Below are 26,263 nucleotides of genomic sequence, written 5' to 3' on the forward strand. Positions count from 1 at the left end.
TATATTTTTAATGTTTACATTTAGTAAGTTAACACCTTTAACCAAATAACCCCCCAAATGCAAAATGACCATGCTTTTCATGAGATAATGAAAAGGTTTAATAAAACGGTAACAATCCCGTGACCAGATACAAAGATGAGGCTCAAGTTTAAAGTAGTAATGAAAAGCATCTTGAATGTTTCAGGTTCTGTGTTTGGTTTTTATGTATGTGGTAGATTGTTACAGTGATGGACCGCAGATCACATCCCAACGTCATTGAGTAGCACTCTCCCCGACTGGCTTTGGCCACCAGGACATTAGCAAGTGTGTCACTGGAAAGCACAAGAGCCCAAAGGCTCCGGGGCTTGCCCTCTCGCTGCCCTGAGATGGCAGGAGAAGCCCAGGTGAGCCTGCTGGGAGGAAATCGAGATGCTTCTAACTCTTCCTGCCACTCCCCTGGGATGGAGAAAGGATACCCAAACCAACCACACTTTCTAAGGATGCATGGCCATGTGCTAATAACATTCATTGTCTAAACCTTTCAGAAGCTTGATTAACTGCAGCTTGAATAGCCTTTCCCTAAGGAGGCGCTACACTTGCTTGTAAAAATCTAAGAACATTGTGACAACATAAGACAACAGACGGAGTCTTTCCACGGTTACCTTGACATTTCTTGGCGGCATGTGATAACCCGTTTCTCACGGAGCTGCCTCGAAAACTTGATCATAAAGTGCCCGGGAAGACCACAGTGGCCTGTAGGGACCCAGCCCTCCCACACTGGAGTGAAGAGCAGCCATCAGACGGCTGGGTTTACTGGCTCGACTGGGGTTCATGGCTAAGCACGAAGAAGCCTCATTTGTGCCTTTTGACGTTTTGGCAAAGGACGGTACCCAGAACAACCTTTCCATAAACAGGCTCCTCAGCCCATTTTGGTCACTGAATTGCTGTGGGCAGCCGTTTTCCCTTCGGTGTCCACCTTTTGCTGGAGACCAACCGCCATTTAAAGAGAGAAACCCTATTGTGAAATAAACTGTTGGACCCATTTTAGGCTGGAAGTGGGTAGGCAAGTTGGCAAGTGTATCTGGCCTACTGTCATTGTTGGAGCCGTGGCTCTGGTCTCCTGCACGGGGAGCCCCTTGCATGCATTCGCACACGTAGGTGCAAAGTCACAGAGTTAGCCTTGCGAAGCGAAGAGGTCATCTGACTCATCTTTCATTTGGGTGATTATACTTAAGTCTTCCCAGATGGTCCTTTGTCTTCTTTTTTGAGGAAAAAACCGATTGGGTAACACAGCCCAGGGCCCCGTAGACCTTTGTCAAGAGTTCCCCCTTTTAAGGGTTATCATTACAGAGAAGGGGTTGGTTACTTCTGAACGTAAGATTCTTTATTTGTGAGACAGGAGGCTTCTCAACGCAGGGTTGTTAGAGGACTGTGAATAAAGTACTAACCCACAGGAAGAAGGTAATAATACTAACCTCTAACTCCAGCTTAAGCATCTGAGATTTTTTTTGAGATGTACAGTGTTTTGCCAGATAGCCAGATAGAGATGTATAGTGATATTTGACAAATATCAGTAAGGGCCACTCCAATAGTAATCCTTTACACAAAACCTCTCGACCTATTGACTATACTCTGAGGCGATTACTAGAAGAAAGAGACGCTTTGGACAAATTATGACTTCAAAAGAAGTTGTTGATGAAGGCCTAGTGAGAACATTCATCATATCATGGTATAATTCAATCAGCCAAAGTTATCTAGTGGAGATCTGGTCAAACCGTAAACGAAGAAGGAGGAGGAGGAGGAGGATGGGGAGGAGGGAGGAGGGGAGGACGAGGGGGAGGAGGAGGGTGGGGAGGGGGAAGGGAAGGAGAAGAAGAGGAGGAGAAAGAGAAGAGAAAGAGATTCGTAAAAGTCTAATGTTTTTGGAAAAAAATACCAATCTGTTTCAAAATTTGAGTTCAAATGAATGAAGTGGTCTGTGGCCTGTTGATATTGTTAAGGAAGAAAGAAAACTATAATCTGAAAACAACTTCTGTGTCTGAAACCAGGTCAACGAGAACACAGTGCTAGAGTGAGCAATGCTAATGCCGTTACCAGCCTAAGCAAAGGAGGTTGTAGAAGGACCGAACAACATAATGGGTTGATCTACTTAGGAAAGTCCTCAGGTCTCTTCTTCTGCATAATATTGCTTGCTGTTCAACCAAGGACCCTCTGATCCACTGATCCATGACAAAGCCTGTCAAAGATCTCCGGACTCGGGGATTTTGGTGGATTTCTTATGTAGAGATTCCAGTGAAAAGGCTGTTGGAGAAACCGGTCTGGATTCAGGAATATGTTCCATTCTGTATTTTTCGATGTATGGGGCAGCAACCTCCCAGACCTGAGAGGGATAAAGCAGAGTCAGAATGTTGACGACACTGTAGGGATAAAGCAGAGTCAGAATGTTGACGACACTGTCCTCACATGTCAGTCAACATCAGCTTCATCGAATCAAAACGTCACGAGCTGACCAGGCAGGCACCTAGCAGCTGTTTGCTTGCTTTCATTCGACACACAGTCTGTATCCATTAGACTTTGGTTGCATTAACAGCTTTTAAAATACAAAGTCCAAAGCCTTTCTAAAGTTTCCCAGGAGGGTTTTCAGCTGCTTACTCTTTGGAATCAAAACAAGCCAACACAGAAACAAAACCCAGACGATTCAGTGTGGACGGAATTAAGGAAAGTTGCTCAAAGGTATGCATGTGCGTTTTCTAAAGCAAGCTTTGAATAGCGCAACGGATTTCCTTGTTTGCTGGGTTTCCATGGCACATGTGCTCTACTCCTTACGCCCTTTTAAAAATTTTTTTTTAAATTTTATTTACTTATTTTGTGAGAGAGAGAGAGCATGCACAAGCTAAGGGACAGGCAGAGGGAGAAGCAGACTCTCCGCTGAGTAGGGAGCCCAATGCAGGGCTGCATCCCAGCACCCTCAGATCATGAGCTGAGCCAAAGGCAGACCTGTAACTGGCTGAGCCGCCCAGCGCTCTATTCCTTCCACTCCTGCTGCTCCCACAGCCTCCTGTGGGCCAGCGGCATCGGCCTCCCTTAGAACCAGACCCCCAGGAGATTCACATGCACAGGAAAGTTTGAGAAGCGGCGTTTCAGACCCTTGCTTACTCTACAGCTCCACGTACCAGCCTACTCTGTTTCAGGAATCTCCTCTTCTCAAGTTCAGGTCCTGTTTTTGATTCACAGCTGCTTTTTTTTTTCTTTTTTAAGATTTTATTTATTTGATTGAGAGAGAGAGCCTGATTGGGGAGAAGGGCAGAGGGAGAAGCAGACTCCCTGCCAAGCAGGGAGCCCCATGCGGGTCTGGATGGGACCACAGGATCATGACCTGAGCCGAAGGCAGACACTTAACCGACGGAGCCATCCAGGCGCCCCTACAGCTGCTTTTTTTTTTTTTTTAAGATTTTATTTATTTGACAGAGATCACAAGTAGGCAGAGAGACAGGCAGAGAGAGAGAAAGGAGGAAGCAGGCTCCCTGCTGAGCAGAGAGCCCGATGTGGGGCTTGATCCCAGGACCCTAGGTTCATGTCCTGAGCCGAAGACAGAGGCTTTAACCCACTGAGCCACCCAGGTGCCCCCCTACAGCTGCTTTTTATCAGCTTGTTGCTAACAACCAAGAAGCATTTCCTTTCCTTTTGTATTACCTTAGAAAACGTATCCTTGCAAAGGCTAAGTTCCTCGAAAACAGTAGGGGGCGCCTCCACAGTCACTGCAGTGTTACTTACAAACTGCCAAACATGGAAGCCCCCTTGGTGTCCACCAAGGGGTGTACGGCAGCACTCCAGCCGGTCTTAAGGGTTATCTTGAGTCAAGGTAACAAAACTTCTTGCTTGCTGACCTAAGGCCCTTGATCTGTAACAGAATTAACTGACTTTCTTTGAGATTTGCAGACCTCTGGCCTTGGGGAATGAAGGACTGGAACTTTCCCAGGCCCCAGAGGCCAGCAAGTCTGTTGGGAGCTGCCTTGGCTTTCTGACTAACCCAGCAATCTTTATCAAAATGGTTTTCTTTTTTAAGGTCACACACATAAATGACTTTCCTGACCCTCCCTTTGTGCATCTGTAGCTCTTGCCCTCCTTTGTAGAAAGAATAGGACACTCTTGCTCCACCTCTGGGTACCAAGGAACTAGACCTCTTTGCTCAACTGACCTCCACCCTCGGCACCAAAAAAACTAGAATTTGCACAACCACCAAGCACCAAGATGACTCTGTAGCTGCCATTATCAAGTCTGCAGGTAGGCAAGAAATGTCACAGACCACTGTACTCCCTTAGCTGATTAAATCCCTTTAAATAACTCTGGGCCAGGCAGAAACCTGGGAGTGGGCTTTGGGACAAGAGTCCGGCTTTTCCCCAGGTGGCAGCTGGCCTCATGAACAGAGCTCAAAGTCCTTTCCCATCAAAACTCATTTCTGGAGTCTTGGTCTTTCAAGGGATGGGCTCTCTGCCTGCCTCTCTGACTACTTGTGATTTCTGTCAAATAAATAAATAAAATCTTAAAAAAAAAAAATCCTGGGACTTTGTTTTGTCTTGAGGTCCGTTTAGTCATTGGGCTTGTTGGAGGAGGCAGTGATAACATCATGGAAATAGAACGTGCTTTTGAACAAAAGAGGATATTTTTGGTGAAGGGGATCCATGAAACTTTCATCTCATTTTCTCCTCAGGAGTACCTGTCCCAAACTCCATTTAAAGTCCTTTCAGTTTCTAATTGCTAGATAGTCAATGTTTGGATGCAACACAGGACACTTAAGAGTTTATCAAAGAGCTTTTTAGTTGCCTTGGAAGTTGCTCGAGTTCCTTTTTGTTCACTTCCAAGGAAGAGACAGGAAACAAAAGAATAAGACAGTATTTCTGCAGTGCCCCCTCCCACTTTGCTTTCCCATAATGACCCAAAACTAAGAAGGAAACCAAGTGGCCAACTTGCCTTCTGCTCAACGAGCAGCCTGTGCACTGCCTCAATGTCTGGAGCCATGAAGCGATCTTTTATCCAGGGCCTGCACAGAAAGCACATCAGACCATCAGCCCAACACGAACTGTGGCCAGGGTTCACAGTCCTGAAATGATGTCACACCCGGGGACCTGTTTGTCTTTACCTTACAACAGAGCGCACAAGGTCATAGACCTTCTCCAGAGGAGTGGTTGTTCTCAGGGGGCGTAGAAACTCTATGCCCTGGCAGGCTGCGAGGAGCTCGATGGCCAGCACTACGAGAAAAGTGGAGGGGACAGCTGTTTGAAGCCGACTTCGTGCTGGGGGGATATCACTCACGTGGAAGTTGTCAGCCAGCTCTCGCCAACTGAGAGATGGTTGGCTCTCGGTCTTTTGGTAGAAAGAGCTGCTTTGGTATTTGGTTACCATTCAAAAATTTCCTCTTTTACCCCACTGGCTGGATCTTTAACGTTTAGAAGGGGAGTGCTGTGCAGGTAAATGTCTTAGTGCTCTCCTTCTTATGTCATCTGATCAAGATGGATGACATCTGTGTCCTATTTCCATTTGTTTTAGTCTTGCTGCTTCTCTTGGGGCTGAAATACCTGGCACATAGACTTTCATCAAAGGACTGAAGGAGCCAGGGAAGGAGCAAATCAGTCTTTTGTTGCACTGCATAATTCTACAATGTTCTTTCAAGCCTTCAAACTCAAGGCTCCCAAGCCCACTAAAACTCAAATTGTAGAAACTGGTATCTTGCCAACTTTAGGTTTCTTGATAAAACAGTCTTTACATGTTTTTTTTCCCCTAGTTAAGAACTCTTATTAAATGTACCATACCTTGCTATCAGCTTTGAATATTGAAATATAAATTTCTCTACTTTTGGATTCCATTATTTGCCAAGAAAATAACAAAAAAGCTTCAAGTTGATCAAACCATTTACGTGGTCAACTGAAATGGAGTATTAAAAAGATTTGGCGTCTTATCTTAAAATTTATGAAGCCCATTCCAAACTCTGGTGAGTACAGACAGGACACCATGGGAGGGGATGAAGCAATGGGATCCATTTTGGACCTGGAAGAAACTTTGCATCTTCTCATGCAGTCCCCTCACTTTATGCATAAGGAATTGGAAACTTCAAGAAGTTGAGCTGGGGTAGACAGGGAAGACATCTGAGATGAAATCTGCACAGCAACCAAGGTAGAATGCAGAAGTGAACCGTGTGAAGGCCTAGGGGAACAATGTTGCAGGCAGATGGGCCAGCAAGGACACAGGTGCTGAGTTAGGGACGTGTCCTTGGTGGGTACAAGAATAACACGGTAGTTCCAGGGTAAGGAATGGAATGGAGAGAGGGGTCAGTGAGAGCCAGAAGCCAGATCATGTGTGATCCTTGTAGGCTACAGGAATGGGGCTGGATTTTGGTTTGAGCACAAGGAACGAACTGGCAAATTTTCAGCAGGAACATAGTGTGGTCAAAATTACAGTTTAAGAACCTCACCCTGATTATTGCATGTGGTAACTGTAGAAGAACAGTAGTGAAAACAAGGAGACCATTCAAAAGGAGATGACAGAGCCTTGATTCGGTGTCTTTTGATGGTAAGTCTGATATGCTGATGAATTGGATAGAGGATCTGAGAATGGACAAGGGTGACTCCTTAAGCTTTTGGCCAGAGCAACATGTTCAGTGGGGACATCTGTCTACCGTGGTAGACAGATCATGATAACAGGTGTTGGGGAAGGTGTGGAAAACTCAGAACTTTCAAAAACTGCTGCTAAGAATGTAACATGGTAGAGTTGCTTTGGGAAACAATCTGGCAGGTCCTGAAACAGATGAACACAGGTTACCGTATGACCCAGCAACTGCACTCTAGAGAAATGTCTTTTTCTCTATGTCTTTTCTATATTTTCTTTTCTTTTCTCTATGTCTTTTTCTATATTTTCTCTCTCATAAATGTCATTATGTCTGCCCAAAAACTTGTACACAAATGTCCATAGCAGCAGTATTCATACTAGCCAAAAGGTGGCCAAAACCCAAACATCCCTCGCCTGATGAATGGATAAACAAAATGCGGTATAGCCGTATGACGGAATATTACTGGGCCATGAAAAAGGAATGAACCACTGACACATGCCACCACATGGACGGACCTTGAACACATTATGCTGACCGGAAGAAGCCAGTTACACAAGATCAGATATTGTAGGCCATTACTATGGAATTTCCAGAAAAGGCAAATCCATAGAGAGAGAAAGGACATCTAGGGGGCCTAAGCCTCAGGGCAGGGTGGAGTAGGGAGAATGGGCGAGTGCTGGGTCAAGGGTACAAGGTTTCACAAGGTTTCTTTTTGGGATGAAAATGTTCTAAAATTGATTTGTGGTAGTGATGGCACAACTTTCTGAATATGCTAATAACAACCGAAGTGTACAATTTAAGTGAGTGATTTTGTGGTACATAAATTATATCTCAATAATAAGAGCACATAACTCTCCCACATTTATCTTAGGATACCTTCGTCCTTGCTTATCTGCCATTTCACCTTCTGCTGTTTTGGTTGCTCACAATCAACCACGGTCTGGAAGCAGGTGAGCCTTCTGATGGGTCGTCAGATGCCTCTTTCTGACGAATCATTGGAAAGTCAAGAGTAGCCTAACGCTACCTCACAACGCCTGAGGCGTTCGCTCACTTCATCTGTCCGTGTACGCATTCTGTCGTCCCCCCTTCGTCACAAGAAGAGTGAGTAAAGCACAGTAAGCTATTTTGAGAGAGCTCATGTTCACCGAACTTATATTTCAATATATCGTTTTAACTGTTCTACTTGATTAGTTATTTTTTGTCAATCTCTTACTGTGCCTGATTTAGCAATTAAACTGTATCACAGGTATGTCCATACAGGAAAAAAACGTGGTATACATAGGGCTTGGAATCTCGAGGGATCAGGCTTCTCCCAGGGTCTTGGACCGGCCCCCCCTGCCCCCCCTCCCCCCCCTCCCCTCCAGCTCCGGGAGAGGGGAATTACTGTAGTGATATTCTTTTGTCTTTCAACGGCTTCTGATACAATTGCAAAAACTTAGTAGCTTAGCTAACAATGCCTAAAGAAAGGCAATTTGTCTTTAAAAAAACAAATAAGCAGTAATTAAGGCGGGGAGAGGTTGGCCTAACACAGCTCCACCCTAGAAACCATCTCCCGAAAGATACGGATCTGAATCTTGTTAATTCTTCCACAGCCGACGGAAAATGTGGGGGACAGAGATAACATGCAGATAGCAAGTTAAAAGTAACACCGGGAGGAGGCTAACAGGTAAAAATCCAGAATGTTAGACTCTGACAGAAGACTGACCTGTTTTTTTAACTACTCTGTGGCATGAAAAAAAAAAAAAATGGGAGAGGGGAGTGTTCTAGATGAAAAGAGGCTTACAACTTTGACCACCAAATTTAAAATGTGGACCTTGAATCCGGATTTGAACAAACCCACTATGCAGGCATTGAGAAATTGGGAAATTTTGAATATGTACTCAACTTGTTATGTGATACCAAGACTCACTGTTGATTTTTTTTGGATATGAGAATGGCATGATGGTGGATTAAAAAAAAGCATTCATATTTAAGGGACAAAGTATGCAGGAAGAAAATAACGTGATGGGATTTGTGTGAAAATAACTTGAGAAAGTCAAGGAAAAAATGAAGCAAATGTGCTGTTGAGTTGGTGTACAGGAGGGTTTGTAGCACTAACCTCTCCACTTTTGAATATGTTTTTTTAATTTAAAAAATTAAGCCAACCAGCGAAACTGCTTAGACAGCAGGTGTGGTTCCTAATCTTCGGAGAGCTTCAGAATCACCTGGAAGACTTGTTAAACCCAGATGGGTTCTGCTCTCTTCCCTAGAGTTTCTGATTTAGCAGGTCTCGGGCCGGGCCCAAGAATTGACCCTTCTAACAAGTTCCCAGGTGAGGCCGCTGCTGCCCGTAGGGATCCCACAAGAAGAGCCGCAGATGCGGTCGTTTGTTGGTGGGGCGCGCCGTCCCAGAAGGGCTGGGTTTACCTTGTTCTACGTGCTCGATGACCCGAAGGGCCTTCCTTGCTGCCCATCCTCCCATGGAAACGTGGTCCTCTGTGGCGGCGCTGGTGGAGAGAGAGTCCACAGACGAGGGGTGGCACAGAACCTTGTTCTCAGACACTGCAAGAGGCCAGGGCAAGGTAAGTAAGTTGCTAATGGGAAAAATTGCCTTGTTGGCTTGCCAGTGTGCCTAACAGCACGGAGTGTCCTCTCCAGGAGCTCTTGGTTGGTATTGAAGCACCAGATGGTCCCAGATTATTTTGGGAAAAGGAAGCAGGTTGGGTTTGTATTAAATGGAAAAGGAGGGAATAGTGAGTTCTGAGATGAGAACTGATAGGAACCCTATTACAAACCCTATTTGAAAACACTGGAAGCGTTTAGCATGCCGGGAGACTAGGGGAAAAAGTCCTGATGGACTTTGCCAAGTACTTGAGAACAATAGACTGATTGTGTCCCCAGAGGAGGTGTTGGGATTCAAGGTGGAGACTTGGCCCACAGATCTTGCACAAAGAGATTTCATAGCTCAGACTGTTCAGTGCGGGGATTCAAGCAAGGGCTCCATGACTGCCAGACGTGTCTTGGGGAGGGGGAGGAATTCTGGAGATGGCCTAGATCAGACTTTATTGCGCATATGAGTCACTCTAATCTTGTCAATATGCAAATGTTGAGTTTCAAGTGGGGCCTGAGATTCTGCTGTTTTAACAAACTCTCAGTGGATGGCTGGATTCTTGGCCCGGGGACAACACACTAAGTGTGGAGGAGGACCTACATTCCAGAGCTCCTCCCCTGCTCCCAGAGCCTTGGAGAGAGTTTTCTCCCCTACTTTTTTGCTCCCGAGAGTGGCTGGGTGAGGTTCCATTGTTCTCCCTGCTATAAGGGATCCTGAGATAATCTAGTGATGTAGACCAGCTGGTCGGCTCGTCCTAGACCAGAACTTTCCAGGTTTCAAGCACGGTGAGTCCCAGGTCCTGGGACCCAAAACCTGCTTTAATGGATACACAGTCTGTGGTGAGGCTTATTCAGAAAGAGAAGTTACAAGTCTCTGAAAAAGAAAACTACCTGTTTCATTACAATGAAAGCAAGTTGACAAGTTGAACAACTTCAATAGGCAGTTTAGGGAAAGCCAAACATATTCAAACGAAGCTTTCCAAAGTCCCTAATGTTTTCTAAATCAGTTACATTAGTATGAGAAGTTGCTACCCTTAGAGTATTTTAATAAGGAGGTAAGTGAGTAATTAGAAGATATTAGATAGAGGACACGATGAATTCAGGGACTCCTTTGAGTTGTGGTGAGTTTTCGTGTGAGGCTTCAGTGAGGAAGGGGTTAGGAACGATATTAATAACAGCTAATATTTAGTGCTTAAAACACGGCTGGGCATAGTTCTAAAGCTTTATATGCATTAATTCATTTAATCCTCAAATCAGTCCCATTAGGTAAATTCATCACCCCCATTTTACAGAGGAGTTAACAGAGAGGATTAAGAAACTTGCTCCATATCTCACTCCTGATAAATGACTGAGTTGGAATTTGGTCCTAGAGTCTATGCTATTGATTAAGCACAGGCTCTCCTGCCTCTTGGGTAGGTTTGCCTGAAAAAAATACAGAATGCTCAGTTAATTTTGAATTTCAGATAAAAACAAATAATTTTTTAGTACAAGTATGTCCCGAGTAATTCAAATTTAACTGGGCATCCTGCATTTCCATTTGTTAAATCTGGGAACCATAGTTTAGGATTAAATACAGATTAAAATGAGATCCATATTAATTGAAGCTAGAGCATGGACTTGAGAACAAAAATGCCTGGGTTTGAATTCCATTCCACTTACTAGCTGTCCAGTGTTGGGTAAGTCACCTAACTTCTCAGATCTTTGGGTGTTCATCTGTACAATGGAGCTAATAATAGTACGCGCCTCATGGTATTGTTGTGACCATTAAGTGAGCAAATATTAACGAAGCCCTTAGTGCATCCTTTGTACTGGAGCCTGCTGTGATGTGTTACTCACAGTTTGGAGTCAGAGATCAGCCACACTGAAGCTCAGTTTTCATGGAGGGCATCTTCTCATAAGCATTTTTGCACATTGTAATCACATATTTATGATCTTAGTGGCTGGTGTATCTAATAGAATGTACCCAAAGCTTAATCACTCAAGTCAGCTCAAGTTTCGCCATTAATTGTAGATACCTTTGTCTTTTTCCTTCTGCTAGTCTTCAAATTAAGATTAGGGGAAAAAGCTACAAAGATGAATTTCCTATGTGATATCCAGTTGCGTCCTACAGAGAAATTGTGGAAACCTCATCATTTACAAACTCATTAGGTATTAGTATGTTTCAGTCTAGCTTTGTTCATTCAGTTTTTTTCTAAAAAACGTTCAAGAGACTTCCCTTCTGCATTTCTGTCGAGACAGGTGGGATGCAAATGAGGTGGGGGGAAAAGATCGCATTCAAGGACAAAATTGGACATTTTCAGATGAAATGGACAGGTTTGTGTTCTGGGGAATGGGCGGTATTCTTACCGAGGGCTGCCGCGGTGCAGTGCGCAATCATGAACCCGGAGTTGAGACCACCTTCAGCCACCAGGAAGGCAGGCAGCTCGCTGAGGGAGGGGTTACAGAGTCTTTCAATTCTTCTTTCACTAATCGCAGCAAGTTCATGGACTCCAATGGCCAAATAATCTAGGGCCTAGAAAGAGTGTCTCCGTTCACCTGGCTTAAATTGGAATATGCTTTCAGGGTCAGGAGCAATTCTTAAAAAGCTTACTTTGGCTGGGTATTCACCATGGAAGTTTCCTCCAGAAATAGTCTCTCCTCTGCTGGCAAAAACCATCTTGCAAAACAAGTTAAGGCTAATTTTTAACACTCGTAGCCCTTGTACAAATATGGGAGGAGGGAAGGAGTGTCTTTCTACAAGCAGTTGTTGACATAAAGGGACACAAAAACAAACACAGAAACAACAAAACAAATACCCAAAACCTTAAAGATGAATCATGCACACCTAACTAGGGGCCAAGGAAACATGGAACATGAAATGTTTTTTGGTTTTTGTGCTTTTTTCTGAAATTAGAGATTTCTCAAACACCATAACTATCATAATCTAGTGGTTAGTACTTTCCCTCAAAAGTTTGTGTCTGTGGGCTGCCGGGTGGCTCAGTGGGTTAAGCCTCTGTCTTCAGCGCAGGTCATGATCTCGGGGTCCTGGGATCGAGTCCCACATCGGGCTCTCTGCTAGGCAGTAAGCCTGCTTCCTCCTCTCTCTCTCTCTACTTGTGATCTCTCTCTGTCAAATAAAATCTTTAAAAAAAAAAAAAAAGTTTGTGTCTGTAACTAAGAACAGAGACCAGGACACCAGTTTTATTTCTTCTTCTTATGCTTGGTAGAATTTGCTGAATGGAAGACTTTGTTGATGAACGACCACCAAATAGTCTGGAACAATCAATTCTGGAAAGATTTTCAAACTTTAGTCTACTCAGTGATCCTACAGCAGCATCCATAGCAAAAGGTGGCCAAGAGGCTGTTGCAAACCGATCTCAGTAGGAGCAATTCAGACTCACTGCATCGTAATGCCCTCAAGGATCATCCCATTCTGTCATGTGCTTCGCTTAAAACAACAGGCACCCAGACAAAGGCAGTAACAGACCCTTCTTGTAGATTGCAAAGAGCTGATTTATACCTACTGGACTAAAGAATGCTTATTATCTATCAGCTAGGAACTCACTCTGTGCGAGGAAGGCTCTGACTTCCAAAGAGCTGGAGATGCACGTATTACGTTAACTTCATCAAGCTGGGAGTTACCCTTTTCAGTACATACAACTGTGAACCTCTTGGGCCCAGCGCTGGCTCTTCTCCACCGAGCCACCCCCAGTCACAGATCCTAGTCTTCTCTCCATTCTCTGAATCCTTATAGCAAGTAGTCTTTGCACATACTTGGAACTTAAGCATGTCAATTGTTCTTCAGTTGTTCCAAATTTGTTTGTTGGCGATCAGAGTAAAGCAATCAGAATTTAGCCCCCATAACATCGAGCAACTGTGTAATAGGTGCTCTATTTCTACAATAGAAAAATTGAGAGGAATATTCTTTCAACTAACACCAATATTGCAGGGGAATTCCCAAATATTACCTTATTGGAAATTCATTGATAATTAAGAATCTTTAATTGAAAAAGGAAAGTACTTTTGGCTGAAATTTTTGCTGGGTCAAGTGGTGGGAGAAGAATTTAGTTAGGAATTATCCCTCTCCCACATCTACTAATTTAATGGTAACTCTTTGTTTTTGCTCTATAAGATACTCTTTCAAGTCTAAATTATGGAGGCACCTGGGTGGCTCAGTTGGTTAAGCGTCTGCCTTCAGCTCAGATTGTGATTCGTGGTCCTGGGATCAAGTCCTGCATCAGGCTCCCTGCTCAGGGGGAGTCTGCTTCTCCCTCTCCCTTTGCCCCTCTGTCTTGCTCATTCTCTCTCTCTCTCTCTCTCTCAGTCTCTCTCTCCCAAATTAAAAAAAAAAAAGTCTAAATTATGTAAGTGTAGAATGGATATCTCTCCTCTACAAGAACTGATAGATGAGACAAGATTTACACAAACTTCTTGAAAGGTCTGCTCCATTTGGGGCAGCCCAGTGCGTGGAGTGGTGTTGAGGTGAGTGAGCTGAGAATTATTTAGTGTGGGTCTGACTTAACTGTAAAACGACCTGACACTGAGGACCTAAAACACACATCCTGAAGTAAGCTTATCAGAGAAACCACACTGGCAAGGTCCTGTGATAAATCAGTCTTACCCAGCTGCTGTGAAACCCGTCTGCTCACCTCAGCTAGGAATGGCTTCCAAAGTTGTTAACTCAGCACTTTCTCCAGTGTTGAGAACTAAGGCAGATATGGGATAGGAAAACTATATTGCTAAGGGCCTGGGTGGTCTTCAAAGGCAGTATTGAGTATCTCTGTGAAGACTTTGCCAGTGTGACTCCTGACAGATCACGTCAACATCTGGAGGGAACTACACCATCAAAGAACATTCCAAAGCAGAAATAAGATGACTCTGTGATACCCACACCATGAAGGAAAGAAGGGCTCTATCTTTGACAAATGGAAGCATTCTTACTATTCTTTGTAAAATTTGGAAACACTGATTGGAGTAAAATCCATGTCAAAAATAAAAACTTGAGGTAGGGAAAGCCATAACTCCTTGACAATACTTTGGTAAGTGTTAACAAGTTGCCTTCTGTCTAGTGTGTCACTAGAACCAGGAAGGCTTGCATAAATGCCAGCCTGGGCGGGGTCCCCACAATCCCACTTGTGACATACGTCTTCATCCTCTATCAGCAATCTCAGCCCTGGATTTTAGGGCAAACATCTTCCTGAACTCTCTCAGCCAATGCTGGAAATACATCCTTTAGCCTTGAATGGGTCCACTGGGAAAGCACAGCATGTTAGATTCTGAAGTGAAATTAGGTTCACAGACCTGCCTCTGTCACTTACCCTCTGAACTTCAGGTACTTAGTCTATGAAATGGAGTGACAGAACAGAGATGCTACACAAGACGAACACTTCAGTGGATCTAAAAATCACCAGCTGGAATTCTACAGCTATAGCTTAGTACAGCAGTCAAAAGATACAGGATTATCCGTTGCGCTGTTAAGTTCTGTGGTAATGATGTTCTTCACGAACGCTATCGTGTCATTCACCACACCGTGGACCTAAAATACAAGATCAGATGAGTGAATACGTTGAAAACACGGATAATGGTGTCTGTCACACGGAGTCTGATGTTTGTCTTAGAATAGCAAGGATCTTAATAGGATAGCAAGGAAGAGAGATTTAAACTGGGATTTACTTGGGCTATAAAGCTAACTTAGCAATTCTTCCCAGTAGATGTTTCCAATCACCTAGCTAGAATGGAACTCGCTGAGTCAAAGGAAATGTGGGTGTTGAGTCTGGGGAGGATTCTTTATTACACTCTAGACTAGAGTCTGGCACCAAATGAAATATTGTTTCATTCTTGAGAAGTATATTAATCTCTCATCCAACTAATTGCCACACACAAACGAGCAGTAACATCTGTGATGCTAAACACCTCATGCCAGCTCAGGTCTTCTGCATTGTTTTAACTAAAGCCTCACAGAGTTATTTATGATGGTTTATATCTGCTGATCAAATGCAGATAAGTTACAACCGTGATGTGCCCTTGAATTATGATTCGCCCTTCCTGTGGCCATCTCGGTCAGGCTGGTTCTTGTGGTATCCAAAAGGGAGAACCAGATAAAATTCCATTAACGGGTTAGGATGATGTTTATTACTAAGAATTTTTAAAAGTTACGTCACTAAACCAAGACAACAAGTTGTCTCTTGTGCTTCTGTACAAGAGAATTGAGCAAAGCAATTCAAGAGGAAACAGCTTATCCTAGAGAATAGAAGCTCTGCGATGACTGGACAAATGGAAGTATGGTACGAGTAATTTTTTAAAGAGGCAGTAAATGGGGTGCCTGGGTGGCTTAGTGGGTTAAAGCCTCTGCTCTGCCTTTGGCTCAGGTCATGATCTCAGGGTCCTGGAATTGAACCCCGCATCAGGCTGTCTGCTCAGCAGGGAGCCTGCTTCCTCCTCTCTCTCTGCCTGCTTCTCTGCCTACTTGTGATCTCTGTCTGTCAAATAAATAAATAAAATCTTTTTTTTTTTAAGATTTTATTTTTTTCATTTGAGAGAGAGACAGTGAGAGAGAGCATGAGCGAGGAGAAGGTCAGAGGGAGAAGCAGACTCCCCATGGAGCTGGGAGCCCGATGCGGGACTCGATCCCGGGACTCCGGGATCACGACCCGAGCCGAAGGCAGTCGTCCAACCAACTGAGCCACCCAGGCGTCCCATAAATAAAATCTTTTAAAAAAAATTTAATAAGAGGCAGTAAAGAAATTTGGATTATAATTGAACATTACATGACTTTTTAACACTCTTTTTCTGTTTTGTGCCCTGAATTGGAAAAAAGATTGTTTTGTCGGTTTACCTGTGGACAGCAGCGTAAGGTGTATGCATCCTGAACACGATCACAGAACCTGTGACTCTCTGCGGAAGGGGACGGCAAGGGACACGTGGTCAGTTTTTTCCACAAAACACAGCACCACATAAGCTCACTCACATGAACACGCCCAGACCTGCTATTTCAGATGGGTGGTGATCTGAGTCCAAGAGTGACCGAAACCGGAAAGCAACTTCAATTTGCCCACGGTGAGGGCGAACCGCGTGAATGTCTAGAATTGATGAAAGAGAAACAGTCTGAGCAATTCTTGGCATTAGAATGAGCTACCATCGATGGGTCAGGACATCCACAGTGCTGACACAAGCCCTAAAAAGTCCCAGAGCTTCTTACCAGCACTCAGAAGCTTAACTCCAAAAGCAAGATTTTCCTCATTGACCGTATTTTTTCTACTTTAAATGTCTGGGTGCAAATATGTGTGGAGCCCACTGGGAATTTAACTCAAGACCCTGGGCTGATCCTAAAAAGATTTAGGCTGATAATGGAAGGGAGCTCCGTAGGGGCCAATTTCTGATAGTTTTCAATCATTTTTAGACCGTTTTTCTGTCCTACTACCTAGAATGGTAGGGAGTCTTTCAAATTCACCACTTTCCGGGTAAGCTACAACTTCTGTAGTTTTTCCCTCCCAATTTTCTAATGGGGACCAACACTAATCCTACTCTAATTCTAAAACCCTGTGAACAGATTCCTAACACGCGCACAGTTGGATGGGAGTTAGACCTGAGTGATGCGGAATTCTGGGTCAACTCTAGAGTGAGCATCTGTCCGTAAAATGGGGTCATTTCAAGATCAAGTGTGGCATCACTTAGAGGAAGCTGTAGCAATACTGTGTATGCCATAGGGACTTGGGGATTTTCCTTTTCCCCTACCATTCACCCCCACCACTCTCATGTCTAAAGACCGAGTCCAGCCCACCCAACCAGCTCTGGCCGACTGAACAGTAACCCAGTGGAAGAGCCATGCTGACCGGTATCGAAGGCTTTGGTGGTGCCTTTCAGCACTTCCAGGGTCAAGGCCGCCACGATGTCGGCCTGGCGTGCAATAGCACTGGCTCTCTCCACGGCTTCACAGCCCAGGGAGGTGATCATCTGTGTCCCATTGATGAGCGCCAGGCCCTTTGGAAAGGAAGAGAGAAGTCCTTTGTGGTAGTTGTTGTAACCCACGTTCAAGCTGATTTCGTATCTTTTGCTTCCGTAAGAGAAGAGTTAACCTGTCAGCTGAATGACATTTATTTATGTTTTTGAAAGTGCAGGGCAGGAATGCTTAGTAGGCACCGGAAGATTAAGTGCCATCATCTGTGAACCGGTTAGCATAAACCTGGCAAGTGAAATACGTGTTAATGTCCCTGTTCTCAAGGCAGCCATGGCCCTCCGGGGTAGACTGCATATAAAATCTTCAGCTCCTAACAAGGCTCCTTTTTTTTCCATTGGTCCTCATTGTGGACAAGACATCTTAAGACATTTCTGGTCCAAGATTCTTGGTGGAGAGCACCCAAGGGATCTTGACTCAAAGCATCTGTTAGGGATCCTTAGGGATCCCGATTTGGAGTTTACATTCTTAGGTAAGAGAACCCCTAAGCATCTGCGGCATGAAGAATCTTTTGAAGGCTTGGGGAGGAGTCCTTTCTTCAGGGACAAACTTTAAACAGACATGAAAGCCACTTTTACTTTAAGAAACCAGTGAGATGGATATGAAGACTGAACATAGTCTATAAATAAAGACTTGTTAAAATGAGGAAATCTTCCTCGAATCTCTTTACCTCTTTCGGTTTCAAAACAATTGGTTTCAATCCATGAGCTTCCAGGACCTGAAAAGTGATTAAGAAGATAAAAATGGGTGTCAAATGAATTTCGAATTTCATTTTTTCTATTTCCAATTTCACAAGGAATTGATAAAATATCCTTAAGCCTAAAGATCTGTCTTATAAAGGTTAGACCTACATAAATTGGTTCTGTTCTTCTACTCTGGTCTACTTTCTTGTTCTATTCTTTAGTCTGAAAGCCGACTTCCACTTCACGTAATTTTTATACTTAAAGCAGGGGCTTTAGTGACTGAGGATATAACCCTGCGTTTGAGTTTCTAGGTCCTTTGTATTCAGCTTCCACGTTAGGGACTCACTTTTTCTCCTGCTGCTTCCTCAGCACAGACGAGCACCTCTACTGTACTGAGGCTTTGTTCCCAATTGTCCACAATTCTCTGCCTCCAGAGCTTGACTTAAAAAGTCCTCCACCCTCGGCCTACTGATCTAAGCACTGGCAGAATTATCTTCTCCTGAATAAAGGAGGTGAAACAGTCACTGTGCTAAGGACCCTCGAGGAAGGAAGGAAGGCAGAGTCAGCACCATTCATAGTGTCCATTTCACAAGTGTATTGGGGGTACTTGTTACTCACCAGACTGTTTTGGGGGGTCAGCCTAGGGCTGGCCTAGGAAAATTGAGACAGACTAGCTCAGGGGCAATTCCAGAATGAGAATATGTTAAGCAATCTAGGAAGGAAGTGCATGGGGTTTGCTGGAAAATGAGCACTGAAGATGCTAGGAGAGCAGAAAGGAGGGGTTCAAGGCATTTGGAGGGGAGGGGAAAGACCCAGAGGACTCCTTGGAGGGAGGAGGAGCAGGAGGGAGTGGGAAAGAGAAGAATGAGCATGTGTTGGTCCCTCTGTCCCAGACACAGCACATCCCACTCTAGAACCAAGGGGGAGGAATTCGACCAATAAGACTCTTAGAAGCCACGCTGAGTTTAGACCTTATTCTAAGGACAATGGGAAGCATTACAGGCTTAAGCCAGGAGATGCTGGAATGTGCTGTGTGAAGGGGGCTGGGCAAACACTATACACAGAGAAATAAAGGACAGGCTGTAGGGAACAAAGGTGATCTGGAACCTATACCCCGCCAAGGATTATCTGTTCCTTAACTTCTTCCTCCCCTTTGGTCCTCTGCCCCTTCACTGAGGGGACCTGTCAGCAGTTGACCTGAGCTAACATGTCAAATAATGCTGTGGGCTGCTCTGGTGGAATCTGGAGATGGATGAGGAAGACATGAAGATTTTACCAAAAACGAGCCCTTCTGATTCACCACTGGGGTAGGAGCTTGGGAGGAAATGGAACCAGCTGTCCAGAGGCCATACAGTCAGAATTGTGAGCCATGGCTCTGCACTGTGAGACCAGCAACTCAATAAATGCCCACCAGTGTGTGACCTCCTGGATAGGCCCCAGAAGAGTTTTCGTTGCAGAACAAATTGCTGGGATCAACACTGGTCACTGTACCTATTCACCAAGGTGACCACCAAGTCCAGAAGCCTGAAGGTAAAGAATGGGAGCTTAGAGCCTCGCCTAGTTTGACTCGTAAGTTCCAGTTTTCATTTATGAAACAGGGATAAAGGTGGCTCCCTCACGGGGCTGCCATAAGGACTCAATGCTATGAAGCAGGCACCTGCAGCCGGCATCTGGCTTAGGCAAACTACCGCGGATGGAAGTTGTTTGGAAAGTCTTACGTATTTCGCATCAGCCCAGCCACTCTTTGGAGACCACATCCTCCCTTCTCCAATGAGCCCAAGAGCAAGATGAGACAGTGGGGCAAGGTCTCCACTGGCGCCAACGGTTCCTTTCTCTGGAACGTAGGGCAGGCAGGAGGCTGGGAGAGAAGGAGGCACCCGTTACTTCTGGCTATCTTCACTTTACCAATGAGACCAACCTCCCCCAGCAGGAGCTAGTGTCGCTTTGTGACACAAATACCGGGGGAAAGCACAACTAGTGCTTAAGGGACCTGACTCAGCTGCTATTAAAAAAAAGGGGGAGAGGGAAATAAGGGGGATGGGCTGGAAGGAGCACCCTCCCAGTAGCAAAAAGCCATCTCTTGTAGCCACTTTAAGTTTAGACTGTAAAGACTTGTACTCTGAAAACTATAAAACACTGATGAAGGACGTTGAAGCCAACACAAAAAAATTGGTATATTTCATGGAATGGAAGAATTAATATTGTTCAAATGTCCATACCACCCAAAACAATCTGTAGGTTCAATGTGATCCCTACCAAAATACCAATGGCATTTTTCACAAACTAAAACAAAGAATCCTAAAATGTGTATGGAACCACAAAATACCCCAATAGTCCAAGCAACCTTGAAAAAAAAAGAACAAAGCTGGAGGTATCACGATCTCAGAATTCAAAATGCTCTACAAAGCTGTAGTAATCAAAACAGTAGGATAGTGACATAGAAATGGACACACAAATCAATGGAACAGAATATTCAGCCAGAAGTAAATCTATGCCTATATGACCAATAAATCTAGGACAAAGGAGGGAAGAATATACAGTGGGGAAGATTGTCTTCTCAATAAACGGTGCTGGGAAAACTAGGCCACCTTCTCACACCATACACAAAAATTACGTCAAAATGGACTAAGGACCTAAATGTGAGACCAGAAACCATAAAACTCCGAGAAGAAAACAGGCAATAACTACTGATATTGGTCTTAGCAACATTTTTCTAGATATGGATCCTCAGGCAAGGGAAACCAAAGCAAAAGTAAACTATTGGGACTATACCAAAATAAAATGTTTTCACAATGAAAGAAATCATCAACAAAATGAAAAGACAACTTACTGAAAGGGAGATGTTAGCAAATGATATGTCTGGTAAGGAGTCAATATCCAAAATAGAAAAAGAACTTACAGAACCTAACATCAGAAAAACCAAATAATCCAATTAAAAAATGGGCAGAGGACCTGAATAGATATCTTTTCAAAGAAGACATCCAGATGGCCAAAAGACACATTAAAAAAATGCTCAGCACACTCATCATCAGGAGAATGCAAATCAAAACCTCAGTGAGATATCACCTCACACCTGGAAGAATGGCTAAAATGAAAAACTCAAGTAAAAAGTATTGATGAGGAAGTGGAGAAAAGGAAACCCTTGGGCACTGTCGGTGGGAATGCAAAGTAGTGCAGCCATTTTGGAAAACAATATGGAGTCTCAAAAGATTAAAAATAGAAATACCATATGATCCAGTAATTCCAATATTGGGTCCAAAGAAAATTAGAACACTAATTTGAAAAGATACATGCCACCCCTATGTTTACTATAGCATTATTTACAAGAGCCAAGATATGAAAGCAACCCAAGCATCCATTAATAGATGAATGGATAAGGAATAGGTAATGTGTAGGTATATATGTATATACATATATACATGTATGTATACACACCCACAATGAAATATTACTCAGCTATAACCAACAATGAGATCTTGCCATTTGTGACAACATGGATGGACCCAGTAGGTCTTATGTTAAATAGGACAGAGATAAATACTGGGTGATTTCATTTATATGTGGAATCTAAAACAAAACAAAACAAAAGAACCAGAAACAGACTCCTAAATATAGAGAATAAGTTGATGGTTGACAGAGGTGGGGGCACTGGGCAAAATGGGTGAAGGAAAGAGGAAGGGGTATAGGCTTCCATTTATGGAATGAGTAAGTCATGATGATGAAAGGTACAGCATAGGAAATACATATTTTCTTAAAGTTTAGACTCTAGACTCTATCCTCAGAACAATGGAAAGCATTACATATTTTATCCAGGACATACTCAGATTTGCTGTATGAAGGTGGTTGGGGGTACACTGTATATAGAGAAACAAACCATCAGGCTGTATGGAAGAAAGGTGACCCCCATCACCATAAGGATCATCTATTCCTTTAACTTTTTCCTCTTTCTTGGTTCTCTACTCCTCTGTATTCACTGTGTATGGTCTACTCAGACCTAGAAATTTTTAGAAATTGTAGCAATATATCTTAAAGATCAGGAACTAGCTATTCATTACAGTCTTGTTCCTAAGAACAAGTTAGAAATGATCTAAATATGGAATTAAGGGACCATATGGCCAAAGAGTGTGTGTAGCCATTAAAAGATATTTGGGGGAAAAAAGAAAAGTTATTGGAGAATGTTTGGAAACATGTAAATATTTATACCAGAAAAGTAATATAAAATGTTCTAGAAGGGTAAGACACAACCAAAGTATTCACAGGGGTTCTCTAAGGAGGTGAGCTTAGGGAACGTAGTCTCTTTTTCTTTTTCTTTTCCTTTTTTTTTTTTTTGGCCCAGATTCCTAGGCACCCACCACCTATAAACAGACATGTACTGCTTTGGAGGAAATTCTCAGTTACCAAGAAAAAAAAAAAATCCTCTTTTTTTTAAAGTAAACTCAGATTCCTAATAACAGTGTGTTTTCCAACTGCTAAATAATGTCAGTAGGATAAAGTGCCATCCATAGGCCAGCTTCCAGATCATGGTTCACCCAAGGGAATTCTCAGAACTCTAGGCACCCAGAGGTGCCCTATATACCTTTATACCTTCACCCCAAAGAGTTTCCTGAGCCTGCACTGATCTATTCTGTTCATCTTTATCTGTGAGAAGGGATAGTGGCCTCCCAAGCATTTCAAATCTTGTCTCCATGTTGGACTTTTTCTATCCTGAGAAGTAAGCTCCAAAGAGCGGAACTGCATTGTATCCTGGCACCAGATGGCTTCCTGGTCCAAAAGCCTTTGATCTCTTCACACTTCCGTTCTATCTTTGCAAGAAGTTGAATTGCAGTTATTTAAGTCTGGCTATCCCACCATCTGGGGAGCATTAAGATTTCAGATTCCTAGACACTAACTGGAACTACTGAAATGGTCTTTGGGATGAACATCTAGGAATCATGGTGTTTCCCAGATGATTTGATGCAACTTCTCTAACCACATTGGGGCATCATGGAGTTCAAGGTTCTCTCCAGCTTTAAGCTCAGGGACAGACATGAGGGGTTTGTTCCAGACTTAAAGGTACCAATACTAAGTGAAGGGTGATGAAGAATGAGTTGAAGGTACAAAGGACTAAGTGTCTCTGTCCCCACCCTCACCCCCCCAGTTATCCTTCTCCTCACCAAGCCCATTTCCATTCATCTCCATTATTTTATGTCGTCTTGTCTCTGCTAATTCCTCCCTATGCCATCAACCAAGAGTGCCTGTGGTACATGCCCAGCCTCAATGGAGGGTAAGCCTGGGGATCCATGGCATTACCATTAAATACTTCAATAACTTGCTTGAGGGTCTCCAGGGAAATGCCACTGTACCCCTTGGCTAAGACATTGATCCTTAAAGCCAAGAGCATCCGACATCTCTCAGGGATTAGTGGTTTCCCAACACCTGCAAAACAGAATTGATGTTTTTCTCCTAGAAAATCAAAGTCCTTTCTACCTCCATCTTTCAAATCTTTCCCCAGTTCAGTCCAGTCTCCTACCACCTGTCTCTTCTTGACTCAGATAGTTGGACTGCTCTCTTTCCTGACTGTCCTGCTTCTTAAAGTCCCATCTTCTAGGAAAATGGGAAACCCCAGTTTTGCCTTTTTGGTTCTCTTTCCTAGAATGTTTCAGTGAACCCCACCTTCCCCAACACCCTTAGAATAGCAACCAGCTCGGATTCTTGACAGACTTTTTCCATCTCACCTCATCCTGATCAACTCATTCCCTGAGTTCCAGCCTTCACTCCTTCCCTGAATCCACCACTGTGCTGGCACGGCCATGTACATGCTCCTGCCCCAACCCCATCCCTCCACTTGGCCCATTCCTTTCCTGAGATTCAGCTGAAAGGTGGTCTTGTCTGACGTTTTCTGCTTCCCTTCCTCCCCTGAAGCAGAACTGGCATGAGTTTTCAGGATGCACTCGCTACTCGCGGCTGTTACAGGATGCCTTGCACCGTGCTGTACTTTAATCACCAAATCAAACAAGACTAGAAGTCATTTGATGTTTGAAATGACTTACCTGAAGAATGTGAACGTACTAAGTTGACCTGGAGCTCTCTGGAAGAGAAAGGGAAAACCCCTCTTAGAGACCTCGCAGTGAAAGTGTCCCCTCAGCTGCAGAAATGGAGGGAAAAACAGGTGAATCTTTGGAGAGACAGAATAAGGCAGTGTGATGCGATGGGAGAGACCAGCAAGCCTGTGTTTTCAATGCCAACTCGTATGCAAGTGAACAGGAGCCTTATCCTCCTCGTCTGGAAACTGGGGCAAATGTTAATTATGTCTCTTGTTGAAAGAAATTCCAAAGATGGGGACAGGTGGCATGTGAATGTACGTTTGCTGGGGGGGGAGGGGGGATCAGACTTACTCTAGCTTATCGACAGGAATTACAGTTCTGGCAAATTTTCCAAAACCTGTAGTGATACCATAAACAACTAGGGGGGTGGGGCGGAAAGAAAAACAACAGACATGGTACCATTAGATGCAGGTCATTTTTTTTTTAAAGTCAATAAAAAGAACTGTGTGCACAAAGAGAAAAGGATACCGGTTTTTTCTTTGACGATGCTATCTATGACTTCCCTGGATTTTTGTACCTTCCTTTCAGCAGTTGGGGTGAGCTAGGAAAACATTGGTCAAAGCTGAGCACGTTGAAGGCTCCCACATGCCGTGAAAAAGGTCAGAGGACATCCCTCCCACCCTCCCGGGTACCTTTATTTTGTAGCGTCCTTTCCCCAAGTTGACCAGATCCTCTGTGGTCAGGCTGTCCCCATCTAAGGCGATGTACTGCACAAAAAGAAGGGGACCTCGGTGAGCTTGAGCAACTGGGCGGCTTGACGAAGAGAGTAGGCAAGCCTCAAGCAGAACTGAATTTTGACACTCAAGAGATTTTTTTTTTTTTAAGATTTTATTTATTTATTTGACGGAGAGAGATCACAAGTAGATGGAGAGGCAGGCAGAGAGAGAGAGAGAGAGAGAGGGAAGCAGGCACCCTGCTGAGCAGAGAGCCGGATGCAGGACTCGATCCTAGGGCCCTGAGATCATGACCTGAGCTTAAGCCACTGAGCCACCCAGGTGCCCGACACTCAAGAGATTTTATTTCTGCTCTGAAACATTAATGTGCTAGTGAAAAAGCTTGGTCTAGAAGAGGCTGAATAAAGAAAGCAAGAAATTAGCATAATACCTTTTCCTAACTTCACAGAGCAGGATAAAGCCCTGTCCTAACTGATAGCATTGGGTCATAAATTCTGCAGGCCCCAACCCTCCAGAAACGAGCACGACTGCATTTTCTTTACAAAAAGAGTGTGGGTTGAAGCTTACCTTTTCAGGCTCTCGGTACTTGCTATATCTGAAGCCGGGTAAAGGAAAACACTGGGGAGTGTGAGAAAGCCCCAGCCCCGTCCCAGGGGGGAGTAGCCCCCAGAACAGACCAGCCAGCCTGCAGGGAAGGATACAGGTAAACTCCTTCTGGTTGTGATGGGATGAAGTCGGGACACATGGCGTCGCCTTCTATAACTGAAATGAGAATAACAGAGAGGCTCCTTTACAGATTTAGAACAACCTCACGGGCTTTCAAGTGCTCTTAGCATCTTTTCCAAAGAGGAGAACAAAAGGTAGAGACGCAGGTGTCAGGTGTGGGCAGGGTTTAAACGGCAGTTCAAGCTCTCACCTGCACCCCACCCCCCTCGAATGCAGCCTCTATGGCATACCGGGGGCAAGGGAAGTCAGCTCGTTTCAGGGTCTGTGGCCTTGCTGTAACAGGTGAATGGGAAGCCTCCCCTCTCCCAGGCATGTGCCCGCCCGCAGCCCACCGCACCTGCCCAGGGATGGCCGCCGAGCCTCCTTCCCGGGCACCCATGGACTCGGACACTCACCCACTTCCACGAACTCGTTGTCCTCTAGGGCCACCTCCAGCAGGTCCTCGTGGTCCAGCAGGCCCAGGCCCTTGCACCGGCGCACGAGGAAGTGCACATCATCCACCGAGGCAAAGCCACCATTATCTGGCTTATTCTTGATGTACCTCCTGACAGCCTCACGGCCTAGCCAGCCGATGGTGAGCTGCGCATCCCGGCAGGGCACGGCCAGCCATTCTCCGCGCACGTGCACCGTGTACCTGGGCATGGCTCCGTGTCCCAAGGGGACCCTGACACCAGTTCCTCTACCTGTGGCGGCTACCGGGCAGGGAGAGTTTTATTTGGGAGTGACTACTGAGGTGTGGTTGGCTGGGAGGAAAGGGATGGACTTCCAAAACACGCCCCCTCTCTTGCCTTTACTCATCCACACATTGGACAAATATTTATTGAGGGCCATACCAGTGTCCCTTTGAGTTTTCACAGCTGAGCTCCAGGCAGGAGAGGCCGAGCAGGGTAGCCCCTGCTCACACAAAGCCCTGGCTTCTCCCATGCTGGGGGTGCCAGTGCCTGCTGGGTGCCGTTCTCCTCAGGGCCCCCAATTTCTCCCTCCCCTGGCTT

At 44.5% G+C, this 26,263-nt stretch overlaps 1 protein-coding gene across 1 annotated transcript; it reads right to left on the reverse strand.

The window, feature by feature from the left end:
• Nucleotides 1–26,263, reverse strand: HAL (histidine ammonia-lyase). The gene is made up of 20 exons (XM_047742985.1): nt 25,667–26,263; nt 25,247–25,307; nt 25,113–25,140; nt 24,504–24,578; nt 24,340–24,412; nt 24,163–24,229; nt 23,818–23,855; nt 23,078–23,203; nt 19,507–19,646; nt 17,776–17,823; nt 16,984–17,131; nt 16,135–16,230; nt 15,987–16,045; nt 14,607–14,687; nt 11,763–11,828; nt 11,519–11,684; nt 8,990–9,124; nt 5,120–5,228; nt 4,951–5,020; nt 1–2,359 (listed from the first exon to the last, which is right to left on the reverse strand). The coding sequence occupies exons 1-20, from the start codon at nt 25,911–25,913 to the stop codon at nt 2,219–2,221; spliced, it is 1,974 nt and encodes a 657-aa protein (XP_047598941.1). The 5' UTR covers nt 25,914–26,263; the 3' UTR covers nt 1–2,218.

The sequence above is a fragment of the Lutra lutra genome, chromosome 8 (genome assembly GCF_902655055.1).
Source record: "Lutra lutra chromosome 8, mLutLut1.2, whole genome shotgun sequence".
Lineage (NCBI taxonomy): Eukaryota > Metazoa > Chordata > Mammalia > Carnivora > Mustelidae > Lutra > Lutra lutra.

Excerpts from the sequence above, each read along its gene's own strand:
- HAL (XM_047742985.1), bottom strand. The coding sequence starts at position 25,913 with ATGCCCAGGTACACGGTGCACGTGCGCGGAGAATGGCTGGCCGTGCCC. Across the intron at positions 24,230-24,339 it reads CATCGTCAAAGAAAAAACCG|TTGTTTATGGTATCACTACA; the intron begins GTATCCTTTTCT and ends CCACCCCCCTAG. Across the intron at positions 23,204-23,817 it reads AGTACGTTCACATTCTTCAG|GTGTTGGGAAACCACTAATC; the intron begins GTAAGTCATTTC and ends TCTGTTTTGCAG.